The 24,862-nt window shown below is 47.8% G+C and overlaps 2 protein-coding genes across 2 annotated transcripts; both read left to right on the top strand.

Moving 5' to 3' along the window:
• The first annotated feature begins 6,258 nt into the window (after positions 1–6,258).
• LOC142584148 (uncharacterized) lies at positions 6,259–24,544 on the top strand. Its single transcript, XM_075694319.1, has 2 exons — positions 6,259–7,328; positions 22,854–24,544. Exon 1 carries the CDS (start codon positions 6,289–6,291, stop codon positions 7,015–7,017), a length of 729 nt encoding a protein of 242 aa, XP_075550434.1. The 5' UTR covers positions 6,259–6,288; the 3' UTR covers positions 7,018–7,328; positions 22,854–24,544.
• On the top strand, positions 14,416–23,129 carry LOC142586109 (presenilin-1-like). Its single transcript, XM_075697366.1, has 2 exons — positions 14,416–15,843; positions 22,854–23,129. The coding sequence occupies exons 1-2, from the start codon at positions 14,416–14,418 to the stop codon at positions 23,127–23,129; spliced, it is 1,704 nt and encodes a 567-aa protein (XP_075553481.1).
• Positions 24,545–24,862: the final 318 nt, after the last annotated feature.

The following is a 24,862-nucleotide window of genomic DNA, read 5'->3' as shown; positions in this document are numbered from 1 at the left end:
CGGCAGCACATCCCCCTACATCCCGTAATGCTACTCGGCCCAGAACCGCTATTTGACACCAACGCAGTCCTAAGTTTTCTGAAAGATGTATTGCAAGTTGTTAGCCCCACATGTTCGTAGCGGGTCCTCTCTTCAGAGGATGCCGCTGTGATAGCTCTTTCGTATAGCACATGCCTCTAGGCCCTTGTGTTTCAAGGGATCTGGCGAGGCAGTAGTGCTCCAAGTAATTTTACCATCTCATATATTTTCTATTTTGCATCATTCTTCTACGATGGATTTTAATGTTCATAGTATTCGTAATTAGTCATCGCCATAATTTTATAGCACGTAGATTTTACGCCCTTTACAGCGACAATGTTTAGGCCCCTTTACAGCCAAGTCACATCTTCTTCACAGAACTCATCATTCCACCGCGAAATCACTAACACTGTCTTGGCGCTCTTTGGCCATATCTGGCCCTTGCGCCACTAAACCACACACATTCATTCATTGCTGTACTCGCATAAACTGGGCAACACAACAGCAACTCCATAACCTCAAACTGACTGCTCCCCCATCAAGAGTGTTAATGGACATTCGATGTTGACGTAACATAATAAAAAAACTCGCACAAAATTTAAATCAGTCCCTTTCCGCGCACATGACATGCAATCTCCATTTCACATACAAAAAGATAACTTCGCTTAATACTGGCGAAGAGAAACACCCATAGCTATGCGTGTAACGCAGTATACTTCATTCTCTCATTAGTAAACGAAAGTCTTGCCATCCTACTAACGCAAAAACAATTATGACAATCTCTGCGCTGCAATCAACAGTATTAATAAGTTCGCGTGGGCTTGACTCTTCGAAAGCAAGACACGTAAACAGGATGGAGTCCAAGTTGTCCTGTTGCATAGTGTCTCCGGGCCACGCACAGGAACGGGCTGGCAGGAGGCCCCGGTCGGGTGAAGTCCTGGTGGCTCGGGTCCGGAACCCGACAGCCCGTATTCAACTCCCGGTCCGATGGTCGACCTCCTCCTGGCGTCGCTTCCTGGGACTCTCCCGGCGTCTCCCCTGCGTCTCCCCGCGTCTCCCAGCGCACCACGCTTTTTCTTCTCTATGGCCGATTAGGCAACCTCCGATTGGCTGCCTGACGACCCGTGGTCTTTCCTAATTGGTTGACTTTTCTTCTTTTAGTTCCTTTTCTTGCGCCGTGCGTTCACGTGCTGGACGCTCTTCGGCGTCGTCGTTTTCCTCCTTCCAGCGATCCAGCACGGAAATCGCCTCAGCGCGCGCACTCCTTGTCGTCTGCTCCTGTCCGTCCCGATCACCGCACCATGTCCCGCCCCACACATCACACTTGAAAACTTAACCTGGCCACGCCAGAAGAGCGTGCCGTATCCTCTCTTCGGAATGGTGTCATTCGGCTAGATTATACAAAGACCATCTGAGTGTACCGTGTGGCTCCGAATTCATAACTACAGGATAAAAAAGGAATCTCCTCAGAGAGTGGCGCAATCTTGCTGACCAGGCAACGGAAATTCTATGGTCCTCCATTCGACTGCAACTACCAAGGAAAAAAAAAGCCCGTTCAAATTGAAGGCAAGACTGTAGTGCTTGGAGCCCAGTCCATACCAGAAGAATGCAACAAAATTCTTTTCTGACCAAAGTTTTGTTTCGAACCTGTGTTATCCCCAATCGAAAAACTGTGCGTGTCCAGATTTACCTCGGATTGTGTTCCGGAAGTTAAGCGGTCCAGATGCATGGAGGGGTGTGTTGCCACCATCCAAATAACTATAGGTAGGCCACGCGTGCTAGGGAACTCGCGTTCGGTTGTAGATTACGTAGCGTCTCAGTATGCTCGCGTCGTGGTATCGGACAAAGAAGGCTATTTTGTGGTGGCGCCCAAAGAAATGTTTTCGGATAAAGCGGGCCAGGCAGTGAACAAGAATAAAAAAGACTCCTCATAAATGGCCTTGAACAACACGGGCAATGAACACAGGCAGTGAACAAGAATTTTCAAAAAACCTCGGAAGAGGCATCCAGTTTATTTGCGAAAGCTGTAAGCTTATTGCAGGGCCTAGGTTTTGAAAAATTGTTGTCAAGAGCGCAAGTGGGAAAATGACACCAGTTTCAACACTTAGCACGAAAACCCATAAGCCTACTATCCCTTTCCGAACCATTGTATATGAAAGCAATTCTTGGAAGTTGTTCTTTCGTCGTGCCTGCAGGAACATTTGTGAAGTCTGTGGTTTAATGATGCTTTCATGTTTCGAAATTCTGAATCCATCGTCGAGTTTCTTAGAGACCATAACATTGGAAATAGGAATGCTTTTAGCATAGATATTGATGATCTATACTAGTCAATGCCACAAATCATCATCATCATCATCATCATCATCATCATCATAATCATCATCATCATCATCAGCCTGGTTACGCCCACTGCAGGGCAAAGGCTTCTCCCATACTTCTCCCACAACCCCGGTCATGTACTAATTGTGGCCATGCTGTCCCTGAAAGCTTAATCTCATCCGCCCACCTAACTTTCTGCCGCCCCCTGCTACGCTTTCCTTCCCTTGGAATCCAGTACGTAACCCTTAATGACCATCGGTTATCTTCCCTCCTCATTAAAGGTCCTGCCCATGCCCCATTTCTTTTTCTTGATTTCAACTATGATGTCATTAACCCGCGTAAGTTCCCTCACCCAATCTGCTCTTTTTTTATCCCTTAACGTTGCACCCATCATTCTTCTTTCCATAGCTCATTGCGTCGTCCTCAACTTAAGCAGACCTGTTTTCGTCAACCTCCAGGTTTCTGCCCCATACGTGAGTACTGGTAACACACAGCTGTTATATACTTTTCTCTTGAGGGATAATGGCAACCTGCTGTTCATTATCTGACAATGCCTGCCAAACGCACCCCAGCCCATACTTAGTGTTCTGATTATTTCCGTCTCATGATCCGGATCAGCCGTCACTACCTGCCCTAAGTAGATGTATTCCCTTACCACTTCGAGTGCCTCGCTACCTATTGTAATTTGCTGTTCTCTTCCGAGACTGTTAAACATTACTTTAGTTTTCTGCAGATTAATTTTTAGACCCACTCTTCTGCTTTGCCTCTCCAGGTCAGTGAGCATGCATTGCAATTGGTCCCCGTAGTTACTAAGCAAGGCAATATCATCACCGAATCGCAAGTTACTAAGGTATTCGCCATTAACTTTTATCCCCAATTCTTCCCAATCCAGGTCTCTGAATATCTCCTGTAAACACGCTGTGAATAGCATTGGAGAGATCGTATGTCCCTGCCTGACGCCTTTCTTTATTGGGATTTTGTTGCTTTCTTTATGGAGGACTACGGTGGCTGTGGAGCCGCTATAGATATCTTTCAGTATCTTTACATATGGCTCGTCTACACCCTGATTCCGTAATGCCTCCATGACTGCTGAGGTTTCGACAGAATCAAACGCTTTTTCGTAATCAATGAAAGCTATATATGAGGGTTGGTTATATTCCGCACATTTCTCTATCACCTGATTGATAGTGTGAATATGATCTATTGTTGAGTAGCCTTTACGGAATCCTGCCTGGTCCTTTGCTTGACAGAAGTCTGAGGTGTTCCTGATTCTATTTGCGATTACCTTAATAAATAGTTTGTAGGCAACTGACAGTAAGCTGAAAGGTCTATAATTTTTCAAGTATTTGGCGTCCCCTTGCTTATGGATTAGGATTATGTTAGCGTTCTTCCGAGATTCCGGTACGCTAGAGGTCATGAGGCATTGCGTATACAGGGTGGCCAGTTTCTCTAGAACAATCTGCCCACCATCCTTCAAGAAATTGCTGTTACCTGATCCTCCCCAGCTGCCTTCCCCCTTTGCATAGCTCCCAAGGCTTTCTTTACTTCTTCCAGCGTTACCTGTGGGATTCCGGATTCCTCTGCGCCATTCTCTCTTCCATTATTGTCGTGGGTGCCACTGGTACTGTATAAATCTCTATAGAACTCTTCATCCACTTGAACTATCTCATCCATATTAGTAATGATATTGCCGGCTTTGTCTCTTAACGCATACATCTGATTCTTGCCAATTCCTAGTTTCTTCTTCACTGATTTTAGGCTTCCTGCGTTCCTGAGAGCATGTTCAATTCTATCCATATTATACTTCCTTATGTCAGATGTCTTACGCTTGTTGACTAAGTTCGAAAGTTCTGCCAGTTCTATTCTAGCTGTAGGGTTAGAGGCTTTCATACATTGGAGTTTCTTGATCAGATCTTACGTCTCCTGCGATAGCTTACTGCTATCCTGTCTAACGGAGTTACCACCGACTTCTATTGCACACTCCTTAATGATGCCCACAAGATTGTCGTTCATTGCTGCCACATGTTGAATTATTAAAAAGCGAGAGGGCCTGTATCTGCGACTTAAATGACGACAGAAGATTCATTGACCAGTGTGGCATTAGCGTGGAATCATTCCTTGAAAAGATTTTTGTGTACCTGAATTATACTGTGGTGTGCTGGAACAATGCCTTATATTTACAAAAATACGGTGTTTGCATTGGGACAAAAGTGGCCCCCACTCTTAGTAACCTAATTTTAGGTTTCGTGGACAGAAAAATTCGGGAGGAACTTTGTGGTTTGGCCATGAATTTCTTCCATTTTGTGGATGATTATTTAGTTGTGTTGGATAATTATGTAATTCTAAGTTTAGCCAAGTGTATGTCAACATACTGAAGATTTTTCGCGAGCATGGAACGGGTCTAAAGTTTCCCATTAAATTACCTCAAGATAATACACTACAGTTTCTAGACTTGTGTTCTGAATGTATAAGCCGCGTTCTGTAAAACTTTTGTTTCTGTACAATTCGGGGCACAACAAATTGGTAAAAAATGGTATCACCCTGTATTGTATACCTCTGTTCCGCCATAACAAAGTCTTGTCAGCACCGCTTGCTTGAAGGGGCTAAGGATCAACTCAACAGGCTAACCATGGCTGGTTACCCCGACCACACAATCAGGACGACTTCCCAAAAACTGGCATCGCGAAAGGCCAGCAGTTATTCCATATGTATGTAGGCTGTCACATGGATTGAAAAACGTCGCGAATCGTTGTAGTGTTAGAGTTGTTTTTTCTTGTCCGAAGAAATTATCGAGTTTGTGCCAGGCTGTGCAATCACGAGCACAAATGTCAGATCCGGTTGTGCACAATTCATGTAAGGTAAAGGATAGACCTAAAAGTCTAGTCACTTCTGCCCATCGAGTACAAGGACCCACCACACTTGGAGCATACTTATGACCCCGTGACGAAGCTGGCTGAAGGGGGCCTATATGGTCAAGGTAAATTACCTCGAAAGTTGTCTGAAGTCTGTTCAGAGGCGCTATGGGCACCCGACCAGTTTTCAGCTTACGCGCATGAACCTTACAACCGTGACAACTCTGACAATGGCGCTTTACAACAGACCACAATGATGGCCAAAAGAAGGCCGCCTTATTGCGTGTTTTTGTGTTTTTTTTTCCTGAGAAATGACCACCGCAAAAATTGTCGTGCGCTAACTCTAACAGTCCGGCTCGGTGCGACTTTGGCACTGCTAATTGGAGGCACTGTTTCCCATCTGATGGCTCTCTGTGATAAGGCAACTGACCATCGATTACCACGCTGTGCGAGCCCTCTTTCGCCTGGCGTTTAGCATCGGCCAGTGACTCACGTTCTTCCTGCTCTTCCGCGAAAAGAGAATCTGTGATTGGCCGAAGTTGCTCACTGTCGCCTATATTATCTAACCCTGCAGCATCCCGACTTTCCGATTGCTCCTGCTCCTGAATTGACGTGGGATTAGCCGCTCGCAACTCCAACGTTTGTGCGCCCTCTTCCCTCTCTTTCATCTTCTAACGAGGTGTTTGCCTCATCCTCAGTGTTATCGCCTGGTGATCATCGCTGGATGGTTCCTCAAATGCTCGCTGCACGGCGTTAGCGTTAGGGCTAGAGTATAGAGTAACCTGTTCTTGCTCTCTCATCGGAAAATACTGTTCCGGCCTCAATTCCTTTTCTTTAAAATCCGTCAGAAACACAAGCGATGGAGGAAGCCTAACCCGCCGCATGTTCGGGACAGAGCGGGCTAGGGAGCGGAGTATCAGAAGATTTAGCGATGCAGCAAGATATGCTGAGTTCGGCAGACACGGCAGATCAGCAGGAAGAAGACAAAAACTGGCAAATTTACTATTCCCGACGCCAGAAGAAAGGGCTTAAGCGCGCTACGCAGAGCGCCGCCATTTAGAAACGGGGCGAGCCCCACGCCGCCGAGAACAATACCAAGATGGCACCGGCGACAGCAGCTGGCATGACGTCAACGACACAAGGACAAAAGAGCGGCGCGGCGAGGCAGTCGAGGCAGAGACTCCCGCCGCTCCCTATGAACGACGCGAAGATCATTATTCGGCCCAAGGGTGGGCTGAAGGTTAAGGAGCAGAACACGTACCAAGCGGCACGCGCTATCATGGAAGCGTGTGGCCGAAAATTCGGAGAAGACAAGTTCCTGGTGAGACTCCGGCCAGGTTCCAACATCATCATCGCAAGCGCCTCGGACGAGGAAGCAGCCGGAATGATCAGGAAGATCAATGGCCTCAACTTTGACGGGCAAAATTACGACGTGAACGCCTACGTAGCGCTACCGGAAGACATCAAAAGAGCCGCTTTTCACGGGTTACCCCCGGGAATCGCGGCGGACCTACTCGAATTCAAGTTGCGCCTACGCACCCAAGGAGTGGAGATCTTGAGCGCCAGAATGCTGGGCAAGTCGGAGACAGCACTCGTCACTTTCGACGGCCCTTTCATCCCCAAATACGTCATTTTTGGGGCATGCGAGTGCAAGACCCACCCCTACAGACCAACGAGACAAGTATGCTTCGTGTGCGGCGAGCAAGGACGCCGCTCGGACGTGTGCCCAACGCCGGGAACGAGAATCTGCCGCCAGTGCGGAGCAACTAGCTCCCCAGAGGGGCATCAATGCCAACCGAAGTGCCTGTATGCGGAGGGGCCCACGTAAGCGGAACCAGGGACTGCCAGCTGTGCCTCAAGGACAGCAAGGAGCTCCGGGGCTGCAAAGAACCGCATCAGCAGCAGCAACAACGCCGAGGCCGGAGCCGCAGCCGCAGGCGCCGACCCAGATGACTGAGCTCGTAGGGCGATCGAGCCAGCCGGAGCCGCTCGAGGAGCTGAGCAAGAAGCCAGTCGAGGAGCCAGGCGAAAGACCCAGCCAGGGACAGCTCCTTCCCACCACTGCAGCCTCCGCCCACGAGGGGGCAGAGGCAACACAAGGGACAACAACAGACTAAGAAGACCCAGGACAGCGCTAAGGTGAGCTGGGGACCACCCAAAACACTACCTCCGCGAACGGGGAAAGATAATAATAATGGAGAGGAACTTAAAAATCTTAGAAAGAAAAACGAACCATATCGCAAACGCGTAGAACAGTTAGAAAGACGGTTGGAGGAGCCAATTAAAGTCCTGCAGGATCAAAGGATCGGTAGTCGTCCTAGACCGTAGACTCCACCACAACAACAACCACAGCAACCTGAATCCTTCAAAGACCAAATGAGAGAATTTATGATGTTTATACAAGAGAAAACAAACGGAATAGAACACAAAATGGCAATAATGGATGAGGAAATCCGAAACCAACGCAAACAACAAATCTCACAACAAGCTAAAGACAAATTCAACCTAAGAAGACAGGGCGTCGAAAACTACAGCGCGTCTAACACCGAGGACTAATCATGGCCAGACACGAAACAATAGAAATTTGGCAATGGAATTGCAGGGGCTATCGCAAAAAACAAGGGTAACTCCTACAATGCATAAACACACAACTCACACCACCAGATATCATACCACTACAGGAGAAAGGGAAAACCACACCAACGCTAAAAGGCTACACGTGCTATGAAAAAGAACGCACAGCAATACTAATCCGTAAATCCCTCACCGCCATAGCACAAGACAGCATAGCCGACACAGACATAGACCACGGTATTGTCGAGATCATTCCAAAAAAGAAAAGAAAAGACAGCAGTGTCTTTGTCATAAACCTCTATAGTCCTCCGAGCCAAAAAGAGGCGGACATCCACAAAATTTTTGCAGGAGCGAGCAAATTAACCAAAACAAATCCCCTAGTGATTGTAGGAGATTTCAACGCCAAAGATCTGACCTGGGGTTACAAAAACCAGACAAGAAAGGCATACAAGTTAAGGAAGCAGCAGATATATACGGCTGCACCCTCATAACAGACGACAGTACGCCAACCAGACTAGGTAACAGCATAAGCTCCGACACATGCCCCGACCTGCCATACATTCGGGGAATAGACAAGGTGGTATGGGAAAACCTGCTGGAGAATCTGGGCAGCGATCACTACATCCTAAAAACGCAATTGGCAACCGAAAGAATAAAACGCAAAATTGGCACCACCAAGGTGACAGATTGGAATGCCTTCAGGAAGGAATGCAAAACTATAGAGGGAAACATCGAGTCCCTAGAAGGCTGGGGAAACAAGCTCAGGGAGGTGCTCGACAAGTACACCAAAGAAATAGAAAGAACAGACGAAACACCTGAGGTGGACTCGCGACTACTCAAGCTATGAGTGGCATGACGCGGGCTCACTAAAAGATGGAAAAAACAAAGGCTAAAGAGGAAGCTCAAAAGGAAAATCGCAGAGATAACCAAGGAGGCGGATGAGTATGCGGCTCAGCTGACTAGGCAAAACTGGCAACAGTTTAGCGAGTCCCTAAACGGAACCCTTAGCACGGCAAAAACATGGCACATACTCAAGGCGCTCCTGGACCCAACAAAAACAAAATCTGACAACAATAAGGCCATACACTGCCTGATACACCAATTCGAGGGACCGGACTCTGAACTGCTAGAGCAGGTCAGAGCCAAATGTTTCGGACATGACAACCCGGCGGCCTACACAAAACAATACAAAGGGAAAGAAAACGAGCTGCTGGACAGGCCAATCACAAAAGAAGAGGTATACGCGGCCATAAGAAGAGTAAAAAAGAATACAACAGCGGGCGCGGACAAAATCAGAAATTCACTTATTCGAAACCTAGGGGACGAACTGGTGGAGCAACTCACCACCTTCCTCAACCAACACTGGGCTGCAGAAACGGTACCAGAGGAATGGAAACACGTCGAGATTGTAACGATCCCCAAACCAGGAAAAAAGCTACAGGTAACAAACTTAAGACCAATCTCCCTCACATCGTGCTTAGGCAAATTATACAAAAAGACTACAACATTACATGGAGGAAAACAAGCTATACCCCCATAGTGTGTTTGGTTTCCGATCGAAGCTTTCGACATAGGATGTCCTTCTCCAAATTAAACATGAGGTTCTCAGCAACATACCATACAACGGAGAACACGTTTTAATGGCACTAGACATAAAAGGAGCTTTTGACAATGTCAGCCACGCAGCAATCCTGGAAGGCCTTAACAGCGTAGACTGCGGGAAGAAAGTTCACGGATACGTCAAAGCCTTCCTCTACAATAGAACAGCAACAATAGGTTTGGGAGAGATCCGATCGCAAAAATTCCCCACACCAAACAAGGAGACACTCCAATGTTGAGCAATTTCCCCGATACTCTTTAACATCGCAATGATTGGCCTAGGGCATAAACTAAGCAAAATCGAAGGCATACAACACGTCATGTATGCAGATGACATCACCAACTGGGCCACTAAAGGCTCGCTGTGCCAGAAAGAAAGCTATCTGCTAGAAGCAGCCAGTTTCATGGAATAATACATCGGGGAAAGAGGCCTTGAGTGCTCAACGGAGAAATCCGAGCCCCTGAGAATTACACGGGGCAAGAAAAGCAAAGAAAGCCTTAACATGCGGCTAAAGGGGCAGCCGGTATCGGAAAGCCAACAAATCGGGATCCTTGGAATGTGGGTGCAATCCAACCAGCGCTACATTCACACGCTGAAAACACTCCAGCAGTCAACAACCCAAATAGCACGCATGATCACGCGGGTGTCACAAAGGAGATATGGGATGAAAGAAGGAAACAAACTTAAGCTGGCTGCGAACCTGGGGGTCAGCAGGGTCGCATACTCACTCCCGTACTTCAACTGCACCAAACAGGAAATCCAAGAAGCAGACTCCATTTTGCGCAAAGCGTACAAAACAGCACTTCACCTGCCGAACAATACATCGACAGAGAAACTAAAGGCACTTGGTTTAAGCAACACCTTCGAAGAACTAAAAGAAGCTCAAAGTATCGCACAGCTCATGAGACTCCAGCAGACCAAAACGGGAAGGGAACTGCTAATAAAACTAGGCTTCACGGAATCAATCAAAGAAACCCAAAGAACGGAGGGGATTCCTGATGAATATCGGAAAACATCCACTGTTAGCCCCCTACCCAAAAAAATGGACCCAAACCTCCACACGGCGCGAAGGGACGCAAGGGCGAAATACGTCCAAAAGTACCTGGCCACAAAAAACACAACAGTATACACAGATGTTGCAGTATACGCCAAGCAAAGAGGCACAAACATAGTGAAGAGAGCTGCGATAGTAATAAGCCCTGACTACAAAGAGGTGAACAGCGCGTCAATGAAGGACTGCTCGGTAACGGAGGCTGAGGAAATAGCCGTAGCTCGTGGCAGTGGAGGGCTACCAATCCGAAAGGTCTTTAACTATACTCACCGACTCGCAAGCTACGTGTCGGAATTACATGAACGGCAGAATAGGACGCAGAGCGCTTCACATCATTCGCTCCTGCAGGGCTAACAACAAAGTCAGGCATACAATTTTCTGGGTACCGGGACACACTGGAATAGAAGGGAACCTAAGGACGGACAAGGCAGCTCGAGAGCACACAAACCGAGCGGCCACAAGCACCGACCCTGAGGAACCCATACCAGCCAACCCAAGCTACTCAGACATTACGAATTACTATAAGGGGGTCCGAATCAAATACCCTCAATCCCACAACAGCCTAAATCAGCATGAAGCAACCTCTTGGAGGAGGCTGCAAATAGGAACATACACAAATCTAAACACACTAAGCAAGATGTTTCCCACCCAGTATAGAGACATTTGCCCCTGGTGCGGCGCCAAGCCCATCTTATATCACATTACATGGGGATGCGTTTACAATAAACAATTCCTTCAAATAAAAGACTCGAGTGTGGGGCAGTGGGAGAGGGTGCTCTCCAGCAGCGACCCGAAAGTCCAGCATGGACTAGTAAGGCATGCTTACCGAGTAGCCACCCTCAGTGGTCCCCTGGAATAGGGGCGTCGACCCTGCGCAGATGGAGAAGAAGACCGTGAAGACGGCGGACCACATCTGCCACCGCTAATTTCTAACCAATTAGAGCAAATAAAGTTTTTCCTCCTCCTCCTCCTCCTCGTCCTCCTCCTCCTCCAAAAGTTTTCTTAGATAGCACAAAATCTTTACCTTTGCGCTTATCTGCCGGGGCCAACGATCGCAGTGCGCTTCATACGTTGCTCTCGGAACGATATAAACGGGAAAACCAGTTTCAACACCCATCCGTATGGTGACGCCATCCTACACGATAAGCTTCCGATGGACGGGACCCAAGGCTCAGCAACCTTGATGAACCAGATTTGCAATGTGCTGCTGTCGTCATTCCGTCTTCGGTTTTCTCCTAGCGCTCTGTCTCCACCGCCTGTGCTCTCGCACATACGAGGCAAATGCCCCTGCCGCCACATTTGAAGCATCAGCGGTGTTTGTTTTAGAGAGCATTTAGAAGCTTTGTGGCCGCAGCACTTGCATTTTTGCGGCTCGCTGCTCTGCTCGTTCCTTGTGTTATTTGGCGTGTACCGTTGGCTAGCCTTCAGGACATTCCTTGCATCACCCTGCCTACGTATCTGCTGCGACCCGTATTTTGCCGTTTCCGCAGCCAGGGCAAGGGCTTCTTTGAGTGTTAAGTCCTTTTTCGCCAGTAGCTACTTTTGCAAACTTTTCGAATGGACACCGCATAAATACGATCCCTAAACATCCTATCTAACGTCGACAAAAAGTTGCACTTATAGGCAATCGTGCTTATCTCGACAATGTCTGCACGGGCTCCTCTTCTTGTTGGTTGCGATTGAAAAACTTAATCGAAGCGCTTCGAGATCTCATTAGGCGTTCGGACACAAAACTCACCTAAGTACCTACAACTTAGTTATACCTGAGCGAGTTCGGCTGACGCGGTGCTACTCTTCCGCACAAGACTGCGTTCGTCTTCGACTCCAACACCGCGACCAACAAAGCTTTCTTTTTTGGCGGCGTCGGTGACTTCGCTTGGTTCAAAATACGCCTCAATCTTTACTATATAAGGTTGCCACTTATCGGTTTCTTGGTCGAAATCAGGTTTCCTAAGTGACATGGCTGTCGAAGAGTTCGTCGCACAGCTGCCACTTCTCGGCACTAGGGTTTTGTTGCCGCCTTCCGTGGGCAGCTGCGGCTTTCCTTGGTTGCTTGTCGTCGTCACACGTCAGGGATGGTCCCGCCGCCTCTGACAAGAAGTGGCCCGTGTCACCATGCAAAACAAACCGTTTATTTGTCCCCGAAAAAGAATATATATATATATATATATATATATATGCCTAGGAAAAGAAGGAAATGGGGAAAACAAATGAGAGAAGGGCGCGTGCGTGCTACACGCTTCTGCTTATCACGCTCCACGCATGCCCTTAACGCACATCGTAAAGGCCCCGTGTCCCAAAAAGATAGGGTGTCGGCATCGGACGTCCGTTTTGCAAAAAAAAAAAAAAATAAAAAAAAAAACTTCCAAACCACAATCACGCAGGCCCTCCTCGTGGTGCAGGGGCCCTACTGAACTAACTGAATTCCGCAAAGTAAAATGCGTAAAAATCGTAAAGTACGACCTAAACACAACAATGACAGCGTCGGACTCACTGCAATTTAAATGTACCATTACACATAATTCTGTTTCGCGGAAACTCAAGCACAAACCCCTTTTCCAGCGTTTCTCTCATGGATGATGATGACAAGATGTATTCATTGAGGGATGGCTCGAAAGCCTATAACGGGGAATAGGAAGAGGAGGGGGGAGGCCTATCACTGACAAAGTGACGCGCTCCGCTCGGTTCCTTGCAACACTATACAGATGGCGCTCGTTTCCGCGCATCTGCAAGAAAGCTGCGGTTGCCGGGAAGCGTGACAAGCAGTCAGGGATCATTAAGTGCTATGGCGTTCCACTCTTAAAGGCGAAGCATAAGTGTCCTCAATTTCTTTGCAGACATCGGGACCCTCCCTCCTCATATAACGAGCTTGCCAAACATTTTTACATGAGACGGAGACGATATCCTGCGCCACATAAGGAACTAGGCAGACCACATGCTTTAACACTCAGGTTACTCCAGGTCAGAGCATACCCTAACCGCGCACTCTCACACACAGTCTATACAGATATGCAATTGACCAATATGCGCGAGCTATGCTCAGACGTAGCTAACTTGAACACATGCTCTGGCGGTGCCCCGCGTTACGCGACGGCGACGCGTCCTCCAAATGGGAGGCTGCCCTAAGCAGCCCCGATCTTGAAGCATAGCCAAGGGCTGTCCATCGGGCCCGCGACGCAGCAGAGAGGCTCGGCCTTTCTGTACCGACGTGGGAGCTGCCCGCTACTTGCTGACGCGCGTTCCGAAGGACGAGAATAAAGTTTTACCATACCATAGCATTCTCCAGTCGTAGGGGTCTGTTTCTTTATGATTGCGATAGCCGGGCCTTCGGCGGCTTATTTTCTAACTTGCTCTTCACTTAATAAACTATAGCAGGTGCAATCTGGTTAAGCTCCCTGCCTTTACTTTTAATTATATCCCTCTTTCATAAGGGCGTAGTTCTCTATTTGAGGAATTTCTCCTTGTTTGCAGGCGCTTTCTTTGTTAAATGTTAGTTCATTACTCTATTTTAAATTTTCTTCGATATCCCGTCCTCCCTCTCCGCGCCATTGCTTTTCTTCCTTTCTTTACCGTGTAAAATATCTTTTCGATATTGCACCTGAGTCTTGACTAAAAGTGACCAATTGTAATTATTAAAGAAAAGGTAAATAAAATCGCAGAAGGCAATGTGAACGCGAGTGCCTGTACGCACTAAAGCTTTTTGTCGCCGTTATAATCTGCCGGTATGCAGATATCGCTTGCAAAGAAAGTGGTAACTTTAGGTGGTCCTTCTTATTTGAACAGAAAAAAAATTGAAAAGAGAAAAAAAGGAAATAAACTGCGTTTTTAGTGCTCGCTCTGAACGCCTCTACGTCCACTTCCCCGGTGCGCACACCTTGTACTCTTTCTCTCTCTCTTTCTCTCTCTCTCTCTCCGTCTCTCTCTTGTTGTCCCGTATCCCGTTTCCCCGGTGCAGTGCGCGGGCACGCAGTCATTGATGAAGACGACGAAGAAGAAGAGCAATGGACCGAGATGGACGCCTATCTCCGCGCTCTGCCAGCCCCTTCACGGCGCAGCAATACGAGCGGCTCGGGAACCAAGCGACCACCCTGGTGGTAGCGGTCTCCGTCTGCATGTTCAGCGTCGCCGCTCTGGTCAGGATCATGCCGTATACCAAGCGCTCCCTCTTCGAGATCACCTATGTGAGCCACACGAATAAAGGGGTCGGACCAGAAGGCGAACCCGGGCTTTTCATCAACGCGTTCGCCAACGCGTTCGGCTTCCTCTTGGTCATCATGATCGCCAATTCCGCCCTCGTGTTCCTTTACAAAGGCGGCCACTACTGCATCGTCAGGGCGTGGCTCATGACTGGCTCGGCGCTGCTACTGTTTCTGGCCGGCTACTACTACGCGGGTCGCGTGCTGTTCTTTCTGGGCATCCCCGTGGACCATTTCAGTTGTGTGCTGGTCACGTGGAACGTGGGCATTCTTGGAGTTGTGGCGCTGTACTGCGACGCGCCCTGCCTCGTGCAGCGCTGCTACCTAGTGTACGTGTCCATTCTTATGGCCATCGCTATCGAAGAAGTCTTCCCGAACTGGACGTCATGGATACTCCTCGTACTGGTGTCGTTGTGGGACCTGTTCACCGTGCTCTGTGTCCAGGGTCCAACGCGAATTCTCATCGAGACCGCGAAGGAAAGGAACGACTCGCTTTTTCCGGCCCTCGTCTTTTCCACGTCGTCCGCCTGGTGCTACGAGATTGCTTTGTCAGCCGTCGAAACATCGCGCCACGGAGCGGAGACTACTGGTAGAAGTAACACCTCGAGAAAACGCTTTCCATCGCACTTGACTCTAGGTTATCGGTCAGGCATGCGCCGATCTTTCAACACGAGAGCGCCCGGCGCAATGCCTGCGATCCCAAGACACGCCCTTGGTACGCCGTGCTACCCGCGAGGATTTGAACGAGCAACGCCGACGCCTGCCAGCGCTCTATTATTTAATGAGCCTGCACCGAACAGCAGTAGCGAAGCACGGACCACCACGGAATACAATAATATTGCACGACCTGAAGAGAACGCATACAACGGAGTTACCGCCTCAGCCTTCGAGCCTTGCCTGGTGCCACCCATGTCGGGGCAGCCGGACGCAACCACGACGCAGGTTGCGGTCACGACGTGTTCTGACCACGCTGGGGACGCTCACAAGGACGGCTCGTCCCCGGGAGGTTCTTCCGTGGGCGGCCGCTGGCGGCGGGGCGGGCGTCGTCACAAGCAGTTCTCGCTCACGCCGTCGTGCAATTCTGAGGACTCGTTCGGAATTCGTAGCGGTGCGCGCAGTGGCTGCTCGACGCCCGCCAAGCTTCGACTGGGCTCCCCTCGCGCTGGGCTAAAGTCTGAGGCGCCTCCGCCTGGCAGTAGTCCGGCACTTGAGCAAAGTCGCGGACCTAACAAGGTACGCGCATTCTACACCTATGATGGCCCTAAGCGTTCAGTGTGCTTCAAAGCGTGTTGGAGCGCTGTTGCCAGGGGCTGGCGCTTCCATGTAATGCGTTTGACGTTACCAAAGACTAGAAGTTTAATACCTCCAAACCTGTAATTGTCAAAATAGGTAAAGCAGGGCACCAGAATAGTCATATAATACATTTTGTATGTCCTGAATTTGAATTTGCAGGTAAGCGAGATAACCACGTCAGCCCAATAACTTCAGGCCATAGTGCCCTGGGACCGGATTCACAAGCCTGTTAGTTTGTCAATGCTTCTTGTCATTGGCTGGCTGCATTCGCTAATAATATGTCCGGCATCGATAGGCTGGAATTTGTTCGTACGAAAAAATTACAGCGTGAGAAATTTCTGTGAGTACGGGCCCTGGTTTTCGGCACGAGTGTCGCGATCTCTACGATAAGGAGCATGACCGCTGGCCGAGCTCAACGAAGATATGCCACTGGCACGGCTGCTCGCCAATGATGACCGCCAGGCATGGCCCAGAGGACGAGATCACCGTCTTCCGTTGTCTTCATACCAGAGAGGTTGTTCTTCCTGTGCAAGCCACCCAGGCTTTCTTTGGTAAAAAAGTTTCTTACACCACAGAACTGTGTAAGAGCGAATTTCAGCAATTACTGATGCTGGACATATTATTAGCGAAGGAAGTGGGCCAATGGCAAAGAGTACACATAAATAAAACTCTTTGTAAAATCCGCCGCTTTCAAGTGCAGGCCTCTTGAGATGTTCACATTGGGCACTTGCACAATACTCTCACTGTTTATGCGATGTGTCGAAGGTCATTTGTCTGCTTAGTCAATCAGAAACAAGAACCGGCATGTTGTGTTAAAGCAAGCAGGTGGAGGTCTTTAGGCATCCATGATTCATCCATTGAAAACAATGTCGCGCGCAGGAAAGATTAGCGGTGAACTAAAGAAGATTGCTTATTGATCGGTTGCTATTGTAGCTCTCGCATGCACAGAGCTGGTGAGACGAGTGGTGGCTCATCACTCGCGAGCTTTGATAGTTTCTTCACTTATTGGGCGGGTACAAAAATAAAAAAAGAAGCATAAAGCAAGAACGCGGCCATTTTATTTCATTTGCTCTCTTATTGCACTCAGGAATCTCTAAACGTCGATAAAGGTGGCTATTGTGGACGAGATCTTTCGTAGAGTGCTGCTTCCAACGTGGTAATAACAAAGGTCAGGCACTCCGCTTGGCTTGATACATGTTGATGCGAGTTGTACAGTGTAAGTATTCTTAGGTTTTACAGATTTTTTTAATGTCGCCTGTGGCAGATAGCATAATTTGTGTTGTTGAGCTGGATTAATCGAAGAGGCGGACATGAATATCACGAAAAATGAAAACACATGTTGAACTAATTAGCAAAAATAACTAATGATATTGCTAATTAGTTATTCTACAGCACATTTTGCAATTTAGTAATTGTAGTCGGTGAGTTCACAAGACACATCCACTTGAAATGAAATGCCACCATGACGCCAGTTCCGAGATATTTTTTCCCAAAGTGTGGGGCGAGATACATGGGCGTTCCAGTTAATTGTGTTGCCTTTTGTTGGAAAAGTAAATGGAACAGTGTATATTTACGGCGAGTTTGATGGTGCCTATCTCCGAACTGGTGTCATTCTCGGAATTTGTCCCTAGTGAATACGTCTGACAAACTCACCCGCTACAATTTCTAACTTGAATATGTGCCGTAAAGTAATTAGGACATTAATTAGTCGTCTTTGTTCATTATGTGAATATGCATTTTCATTCCTCGTGCAGTTAATATCCTCCCATCTGAACAACCCAGCTCAAGAACTGGAATTTCGCTGTCTGCAAAAGGCGGTTTTTAAAATTTCTATAAAACTTAAAAATGATCACACCGTCTATCAAAATATTATTTGGCAACGAAACCGCAGAAACATCTTCGTAAGATGTTCTCGATCTTGCTAGGTGCAAAAGTGATTAGTGGAAGCGGCAAACGCTCCGTAGATGCTGTAATAAAGAGCTAAGCGTTGTTCACTAACGGCTCTTGATCAGGGCTTAGTTGAATACATAAAACAATCATATTCGCACGATTAGGAGGCAAGTCGTGGAAATATAACGCACGCTGCGTGGCTACAGCAAGTCATGAAGCGCACCGAGGCGGGGCAAATCATTGCCGCTGAGCCGGAGAATCGAATCTGAAGTGAACAAAATATGAAGGCAAAACTTGTGCCTTCCGCTCCAGATGACTGAACGATCGCTGCTGCTGATTTTAATTTCTTTGTTTGTAGTGGTTGATTTACTGGCGACCTTATGTATGACACGCTGGTATTCCCTGTGCTAGCGATACGCCAACGCAGGCTCGAGCAGAAACAAAACATTTTGTTTTTGTTTTACGCTGCAAGGGATTGTAAGCGCAACTGGCGCTGTTGCATTCTGGCTGTGTGCCGAGCACCGTGTGCAAATAGCAGCGTGGCTGCTTTCGGCTAGCTGTTCAGAATGCCCGCATGACGCAACAAGCTAGTTGCGCCATGCAGGCATCAGTTCCATCGTGCGTCATAGGGAACATAGCAGTCCTTCAGTATCGCGGGAATCAATTTGTCCCCCGCCGTCGGCTTATTGGTTTTCGTGTAGCGCTGCGAAGCACGAGGTGGCGGATCAGTGACCCTACAGCGGCAGCCGCATCTCGATGGGGGCGAAATGCAAAAACACCAGACGTGCACATTAAACGCCAAACGTGCACATTAAAGAACTGTAGGTGGGAAAATTAATCCGATGTCGCCCACTGCGGCATTCCTCACAATTAAATCGTTGTTTCGGTACGTAAAACCCCAGAATTTATTTAATTTTTTATCCAACATGTGACACTTGTAACTTCTAGCACAAGTTTCTTTTCCTCCTTGAAGCTCCAAAGCAAGCAAGCAAGCAAACAAACAAACAAACAAACAAACAAACAAACGAACGAACGAACGAACGAACGCACAAACGTCCCTGTAATAATCGTTACGTGTTACACTTGTTCTGTTATTGGCCGTGTTTTATTGTCACAGTTTTCTATGTCTCATTATTTGACAATTAGCGTTTTTGTATTCACTAGCGCTTTCTCAGCCACTGTTTTCATTCATATCATCGCCAGTGCTTTTTTCTCCGTAGTGCACAAGTGTATGTCGCAGTGTAATTATTTTGTGTGTTTGTATAATTGCAAATTGCTCCTTACATCTTGTAACTGTCTTGCTTATTCTTTTTCTAATTTGCTTTCATTTTTATTTTTTATCTGTGTGTTCTCCTCAAGCTTTCGTAGATAACATAATGCAACTAATTGTATAATAGTGTATATAAGCAGCAAGTTGCATCACTTATGCGCTCCCTTCCAGCCTATGTAATAGCATCATGTGTTGGCGTTTAGTGGTGTTCCCAAATAAAAATTAAAAAAATATCCCTACTAGTACCAGGCAGAAGTACGTGTCTATATATTTCGGCAACATAGAATGTATGGACCATTACTTCTTCTCTGTCACTCTTGCGTGACTGCATCCCCTGCTGAACTTCAAGTTAATTGCAACTGGTATGCTACTTTATTGACTAACTATTGTGTTTCTATTGCGCGAATGAATTTTTTAACGCAGCCGTATATAAGAAACACATAAACCGTATGCCTTTAGCTGGCTATATTGAAAGGGGACAAAGATACAGAAGAAAGGAAAAAAACCAGGGAGGTTAACCAGACCGGTACATCAGGCTTGCTACTCTACACTAGGGAATGAAGGAGAGGGACACAAAAGACAAGAAATCATAAGGAGAGAGTGTGTGTGGTGGGGATACAGACAGAAGACCAAATGCAGGTTACTATCATAAGGAACAGCACAAGGAGCAGTTGAAGCACAACTCGCCGTGGCTGCTTAGTAGCTTTGGTGTTGCGCTGCTAAGCACGATGTCGCTTCATTGAATCCCGGCCACGCGGCTGCATTTCGATGGAGGCGGAATGCAGAAACACCCGTGTACTTAGATTGAGCTGCACGTTAAAGAACGCCAAGTGGTAAAAATTAATCCGGAGTCTCCCAATAGCGCGTGCATCATAATCAGATCATGGGTTTGGCACGTAAAAACCCATAATTAATGTGTCTTGAAGCACAACACCAATTCAGGCTATGGCGCTTGCGCAGATCTGCCGTTCCTGAAAAAACTGCAGCAGTGCCTTTGTTTCCCTGACCTGCGATGGCTTTTGAGGTCGGCGTTACAAAACGATTTTCACTGGTAATGGTAGCAGGAAGACGCGTCGGCGACCGACGAGACTTTCCGTCAACCTCGTTCTGGAAGGCGGCGACGAGCCCGGTTTGGAGCGAAAGCACGTTCTTCTGTTTGCGACTCGAGTCGCGCGAAGTGCTCGGCGCGATGATGACAGATGATGGTTCGTGATGAAGATGACGACGCTACTTGGTCTTCGATCAAAGCGAGCGGTAGTCTCTGTAAACTGTAGCGAGGACAGGCACTCCGGGCCTGTTGAAGGGCCGCTCAGGGCCACCGTCATCACACGAGGCATTGCCAGCCATTCCATTGCGAAAAGCAGAATACCTCGTTAGAGCCACTCCTAGCCATAGCCGACAAGGCAGGGTGACCTGGCGTCCGCAGAATCCAGTTCGTAGGTCAATGTTGTGTGAAGAGTTCATGTGGTTCAGCTGGTTGTTTTGGAAATGTAGGGTGCTTAGGGAGAACTTATGGAGAACCTTGGTCGAGAATGGACACCACGAGATATTTCAGTGGCTTCGAAGTCACTGCGGCGTCATGAGTAACGAGCCCACCGATAACGCTGATCGATACCGCTATTAAGGTCAGATGGATTGATGGATGAAAAGCTTTATTGAGGTCCATAAGGTCGCGCTAGTTTACTAGCCCGAAGCGGCCGCTCTCACGTTGGGACCGAAAGGCCGAGCCTTTCGACCGCTTAGTGGGCCCATTGGGCTGCCCATAGCTGTTCTTTTAATGTGAGACCGCGTATAGCTGCGTCCAACCGCTATTCAGTGTTCTCTTTGTCGCTGAATAACACAAAGCAACGCCTGAGCATATGACTAAGGTCCATGGTGTTACATTTATCGCATGCTGTAGAAGTAGACAACTCCGTATAGGTCTTGTTGATTAATAGTGGGCTCGGATAGGCTCTTGCTTGCAAGAGCCTTGCGAAATGGCATGAGCTCTATTTAGTTTGCTGTGCAGAGGGGGGAGAGCCTGCGTCTTAGGTAGAAATGCTTGGTTAGCTCATTGTACGTGAGGAGGTGGTCCCTGCAATCTGGAACCTTAGCATCATCTTGCTTTGTGGCTGCACGGTGGGCAAGTCCACGTGCAGCATTGTGGGCAGATTCGTTAGGTTTGCGGTAGCACCGGTGATTTCTCCCATATGAGCAGGGAACAAGATGATCATGTGGGGTTCGACGACCTTTCCGTCTGATCTTGATTACGGTCAAATAATTATGGTCAGATGTCGCTACAATATTTCAGGGAAGTAGCAGAGCAAAAGAGAAAACAATACGGCACAGCCCTTACAAACTTGCTCACTTCACACAGCTAATTAGGCTAGTTCTCCAGCGAGGGTGCCAATATTTGTGCTTTACGGCGAAGTTACCTTATGAACTACCACTGGGTACATGCGAAGAGCGTTAGAAGGTACGCTTCCTAAATTAAACGTTCATAGGTGCACGCTGTTGTTTGAGTTGCTCAGTCATGCTGATTCAAAAAATGAGGCGGAAAAATACGAGGATAAAAGGGGACACGACAGGGCTAACTTCAACGCAAGAAATACCGTGTATGAACACACTTAAAAGCTCTTGTGCTTCCAGGAATAATGCATTAGCTGGTAAAGTCGGTGCTGTAACTGGTGCTAAGCGTTTCCTTCTGCTTTTTATGCCTTTTGAAACGGCGTGGCGACTCTCACTTGTTTTCTCACCCGTTAATTGTTCTTATTTTATTTTTATTTCTTGATTTATAGATACAGTATGTAACAAATAATCGCAATTGGTACAAATTCACTTATAGCTATTTCTACTTTACCCGCCGGAGTGGTGTAGTGGTTTTCGCAATGCGCTGCTATACCCGAGGGTGTAGGATCAAATGCCACACTGGATGCACACGGCGACCGCATGCACTGTTTGGACTTCTAAACTTGACAGGTACACACCACGGTGTACAATATATCGGGAAAGAACTTGCTGTTGGAATAGTGGGTAACACGTCCTAGATAATTAAAATTGCGCAAATGGTTACAGTCGCGACCACGCACAGACCGATACGGCACACGCAGACGCACTAGATACGTGTGTGGTGAACGTATCTGGTGGGTCAGCGTGTCTGGGTGTGTGCGTGGTCGCTATGGTGTCGATTTGCGCTCCTTTAATTATTTAAGATACAGCTAATTGCGTCCAAAAGTTTCCTTGAAATAGATCAAACAAGAAAAGAAATGCCTTTATAGGCACGTAACACTGCTATGGGTATTCGGCACTCCGAAAACAAAGCTAATGAACACCCACAGCAGAATGACGAAATTGGCGAGACAGAAGAAATAGCATGGCCTAGTTCAAGGAGCTAAACAGCATTTACAGACAACTTCTTACTACATGTCTTGCTTACCATTGTACCGTAAATCACCGAAGTTTGAAAACGATGAACTCGCAGGACCTCTATTTGATCATCGTCATCTTGCTTATGTTCACTGCATTACGAAGACCTCTTCCATTTATTTCGGATTATCCCTGTGTTTTGCCAGCTGTACTGGCACCGCGTTAAGCTTGAAAATTTCCTAATTTGATCACACCACCTAATAAGCTGTCAGCCCCGACTACGCTTCCAGTCGCTTGGAAAACACTCTGTAACTGTATTGGACCACCGGTTATCTACCACAATCCATTTCTTCCTTCCCGGGGGTGTCATGCAGAGGTCCGACACTCTCGGGGTCACATCTGTGTTTCAAGATAGAGTTAAGAGTTGCTACGTTTTCGTTGCCAGGACGTCCTGGAGCATGGGCTGAAGCTGGGTCTGGGCGACTTCATCTTCTACAGCATACTTCTGGGCAAGGCCTCCCGGCATGGCACCGTTGTCGGCATCGTCGCATGCTACGTTTCCGTGCTTGTGGGCGTGCTGCTCACGGTCGCGTTGCTGATCATCTTCCGCAAGCCGGTGCCCGCCCTGCCCCTCTGCATCCTGATGGGACTCGCCGCCTACTTCACGAGCGCCATTGTCTGCGACCCTTTCCTCGAAGCCATCGACTTCAACTTTTACTAGCGGGGGCATAGGGAACCTTGCCAGACTCCCTGTTTAGTATACGCGTATTGCGTTCAGGTTAGCACACAAATGAAAGCAGTGCAATCGATGTTTCCCAAACAACTTTGAAATAGATTGTGCCATTTTATCGCCGTTTTAAGGTTAATTTTTTTTCGTATGTCCTTAAATACCGTTTTAAGCACTGTGGATACGTGTTCAGCGCGAAGAGGGAACTCGGACAAGAGAAAACACAAGCGCTGGCTATCAAATGAGCAGTCACACAGTGGCGGAAAAGAAGGAAGATACAAACTTTAGCTGGGCATGCTCAAGAACAGGCAGCGTAAGCCAGTCAGTCGTAGAGCAGAAGTATAATGTCTGTAAATTTGCAGGACGCTTGAAATCGCGACTTTGTAAAGTTAGATTTTTCAGTGTAAGCAAATGTTTCTGCTTAGTCATTGCTTGATACAACGTTCTGCCTGCCATAAATAAAAGCGAACGCATCTAAAAGGAACTACACCCACGAGGCCATTCTACGCACTCAGTATTTTTGAAATACCACTTGTCAGGCGTTACGTACCAGCCAGTCACGAATGTGTCTGTGACAAAGCACTAACGTCTCCTAGAGACACATAGATGCGGATCCTTACAGAAGCCATTTGCCTACATTCACACGAGACTGGCTTTATCACAACCACTCCCTCAACATAGTTCGCTTCAAGGAATATTGTGAAAAATGCACCTGTGGATCAATCCGCCAGAAACTAATAAAATATATGCTGTTATTCCGTAAAGAAAGCATAAATTGTACAAAAAAGTCAGTTTCGCCCGAAAGGCGAAGCATCGATTGCGATAGAAAATTAGCAGAGAGCCATACGAAGTAAGGACTGTAGTTTTATCGGCCGTATCAACTTGTAAACATTCGCTTGCTAACTAAATAAAGAAGCATGGTGCCAGCGCGCACAGCAAACATGAACACATCACACACGATGACCGTGGGCATTAGCCATCAAACGCTGGCGTGAGGAAATGCGGCAGCAGCAGCGAGCGAAGTTTTCCTCCTGCTGTCTATCGTTCCAGCGCAAAGTGAGCGCCGAGAGCACACAGCACGCACAAAGCTTCGAGTCGCCGACGCACCTAGATTCTGTCCCAACGCAGATCGTTGTGATACGGCCACGCGATAGCGCGCAGCCGCCACATGCGCAGTTGCAACCGGAGCAAAATGCCCCCCTCCTCCCTCACCTCGCTGCCTCGCAACGTTGGGTGCCTTGCGCGCCACGGAAGACGGCGCGTTTCCTCTCCGCTTCCGTCACTTTCTCGCGGGTCAGACAGAGCCGTGATCGTCGTCTCCCCTCGTACGCTTTCACTCGCACATCAGTGTAGGGTGCACGCTGACGGCGTTTATACAGAGCTTGACGGCGACGGCGACGGCAGCAATGCGCTTGGAGTGTCCATGTAATTGCTATTGCAATAAAAGGCTAAAGGCCGCTGAAATTTATTCCGCGTTTCAAGTAGCGCTGCAAAGAATAGTGCAATATACTTCATCACCATAATCATCATTGTATTTTTACGTTCTCTGCAGAACCTAGGGCTCTCGCAGCGATCTCCTATTATACCTCTCTTGCACTAGCTGATTCGAACTTACGCCTGCGAATTTCCTAAGTTCATCACCCCACCTAATTTTCTGTTATCCTCGATTGCCTTTTCCTTCCCTGGGCACCCATTCTGTAGCTCTAATGATACACCGGTTACCTACC

The sequence above is a fragment of the Dermacentor variabilis genome, chromosome 6 (genome assembly GCF_050947875.1).
Source record: "Dermacentor variabilis isolate Ectoservices chromosome 6, ASM5094787v1, whole genome shotgun sequence".
NCBI lineage: Eukaryota > Metazoa > Arthropoda > Arachnida > Ixodida > Ixodidae > Dermacentor > Dermacentor variabilis.
This window is presented reverse-complemented; position numbering and strand designations above follow the sequence as displayed.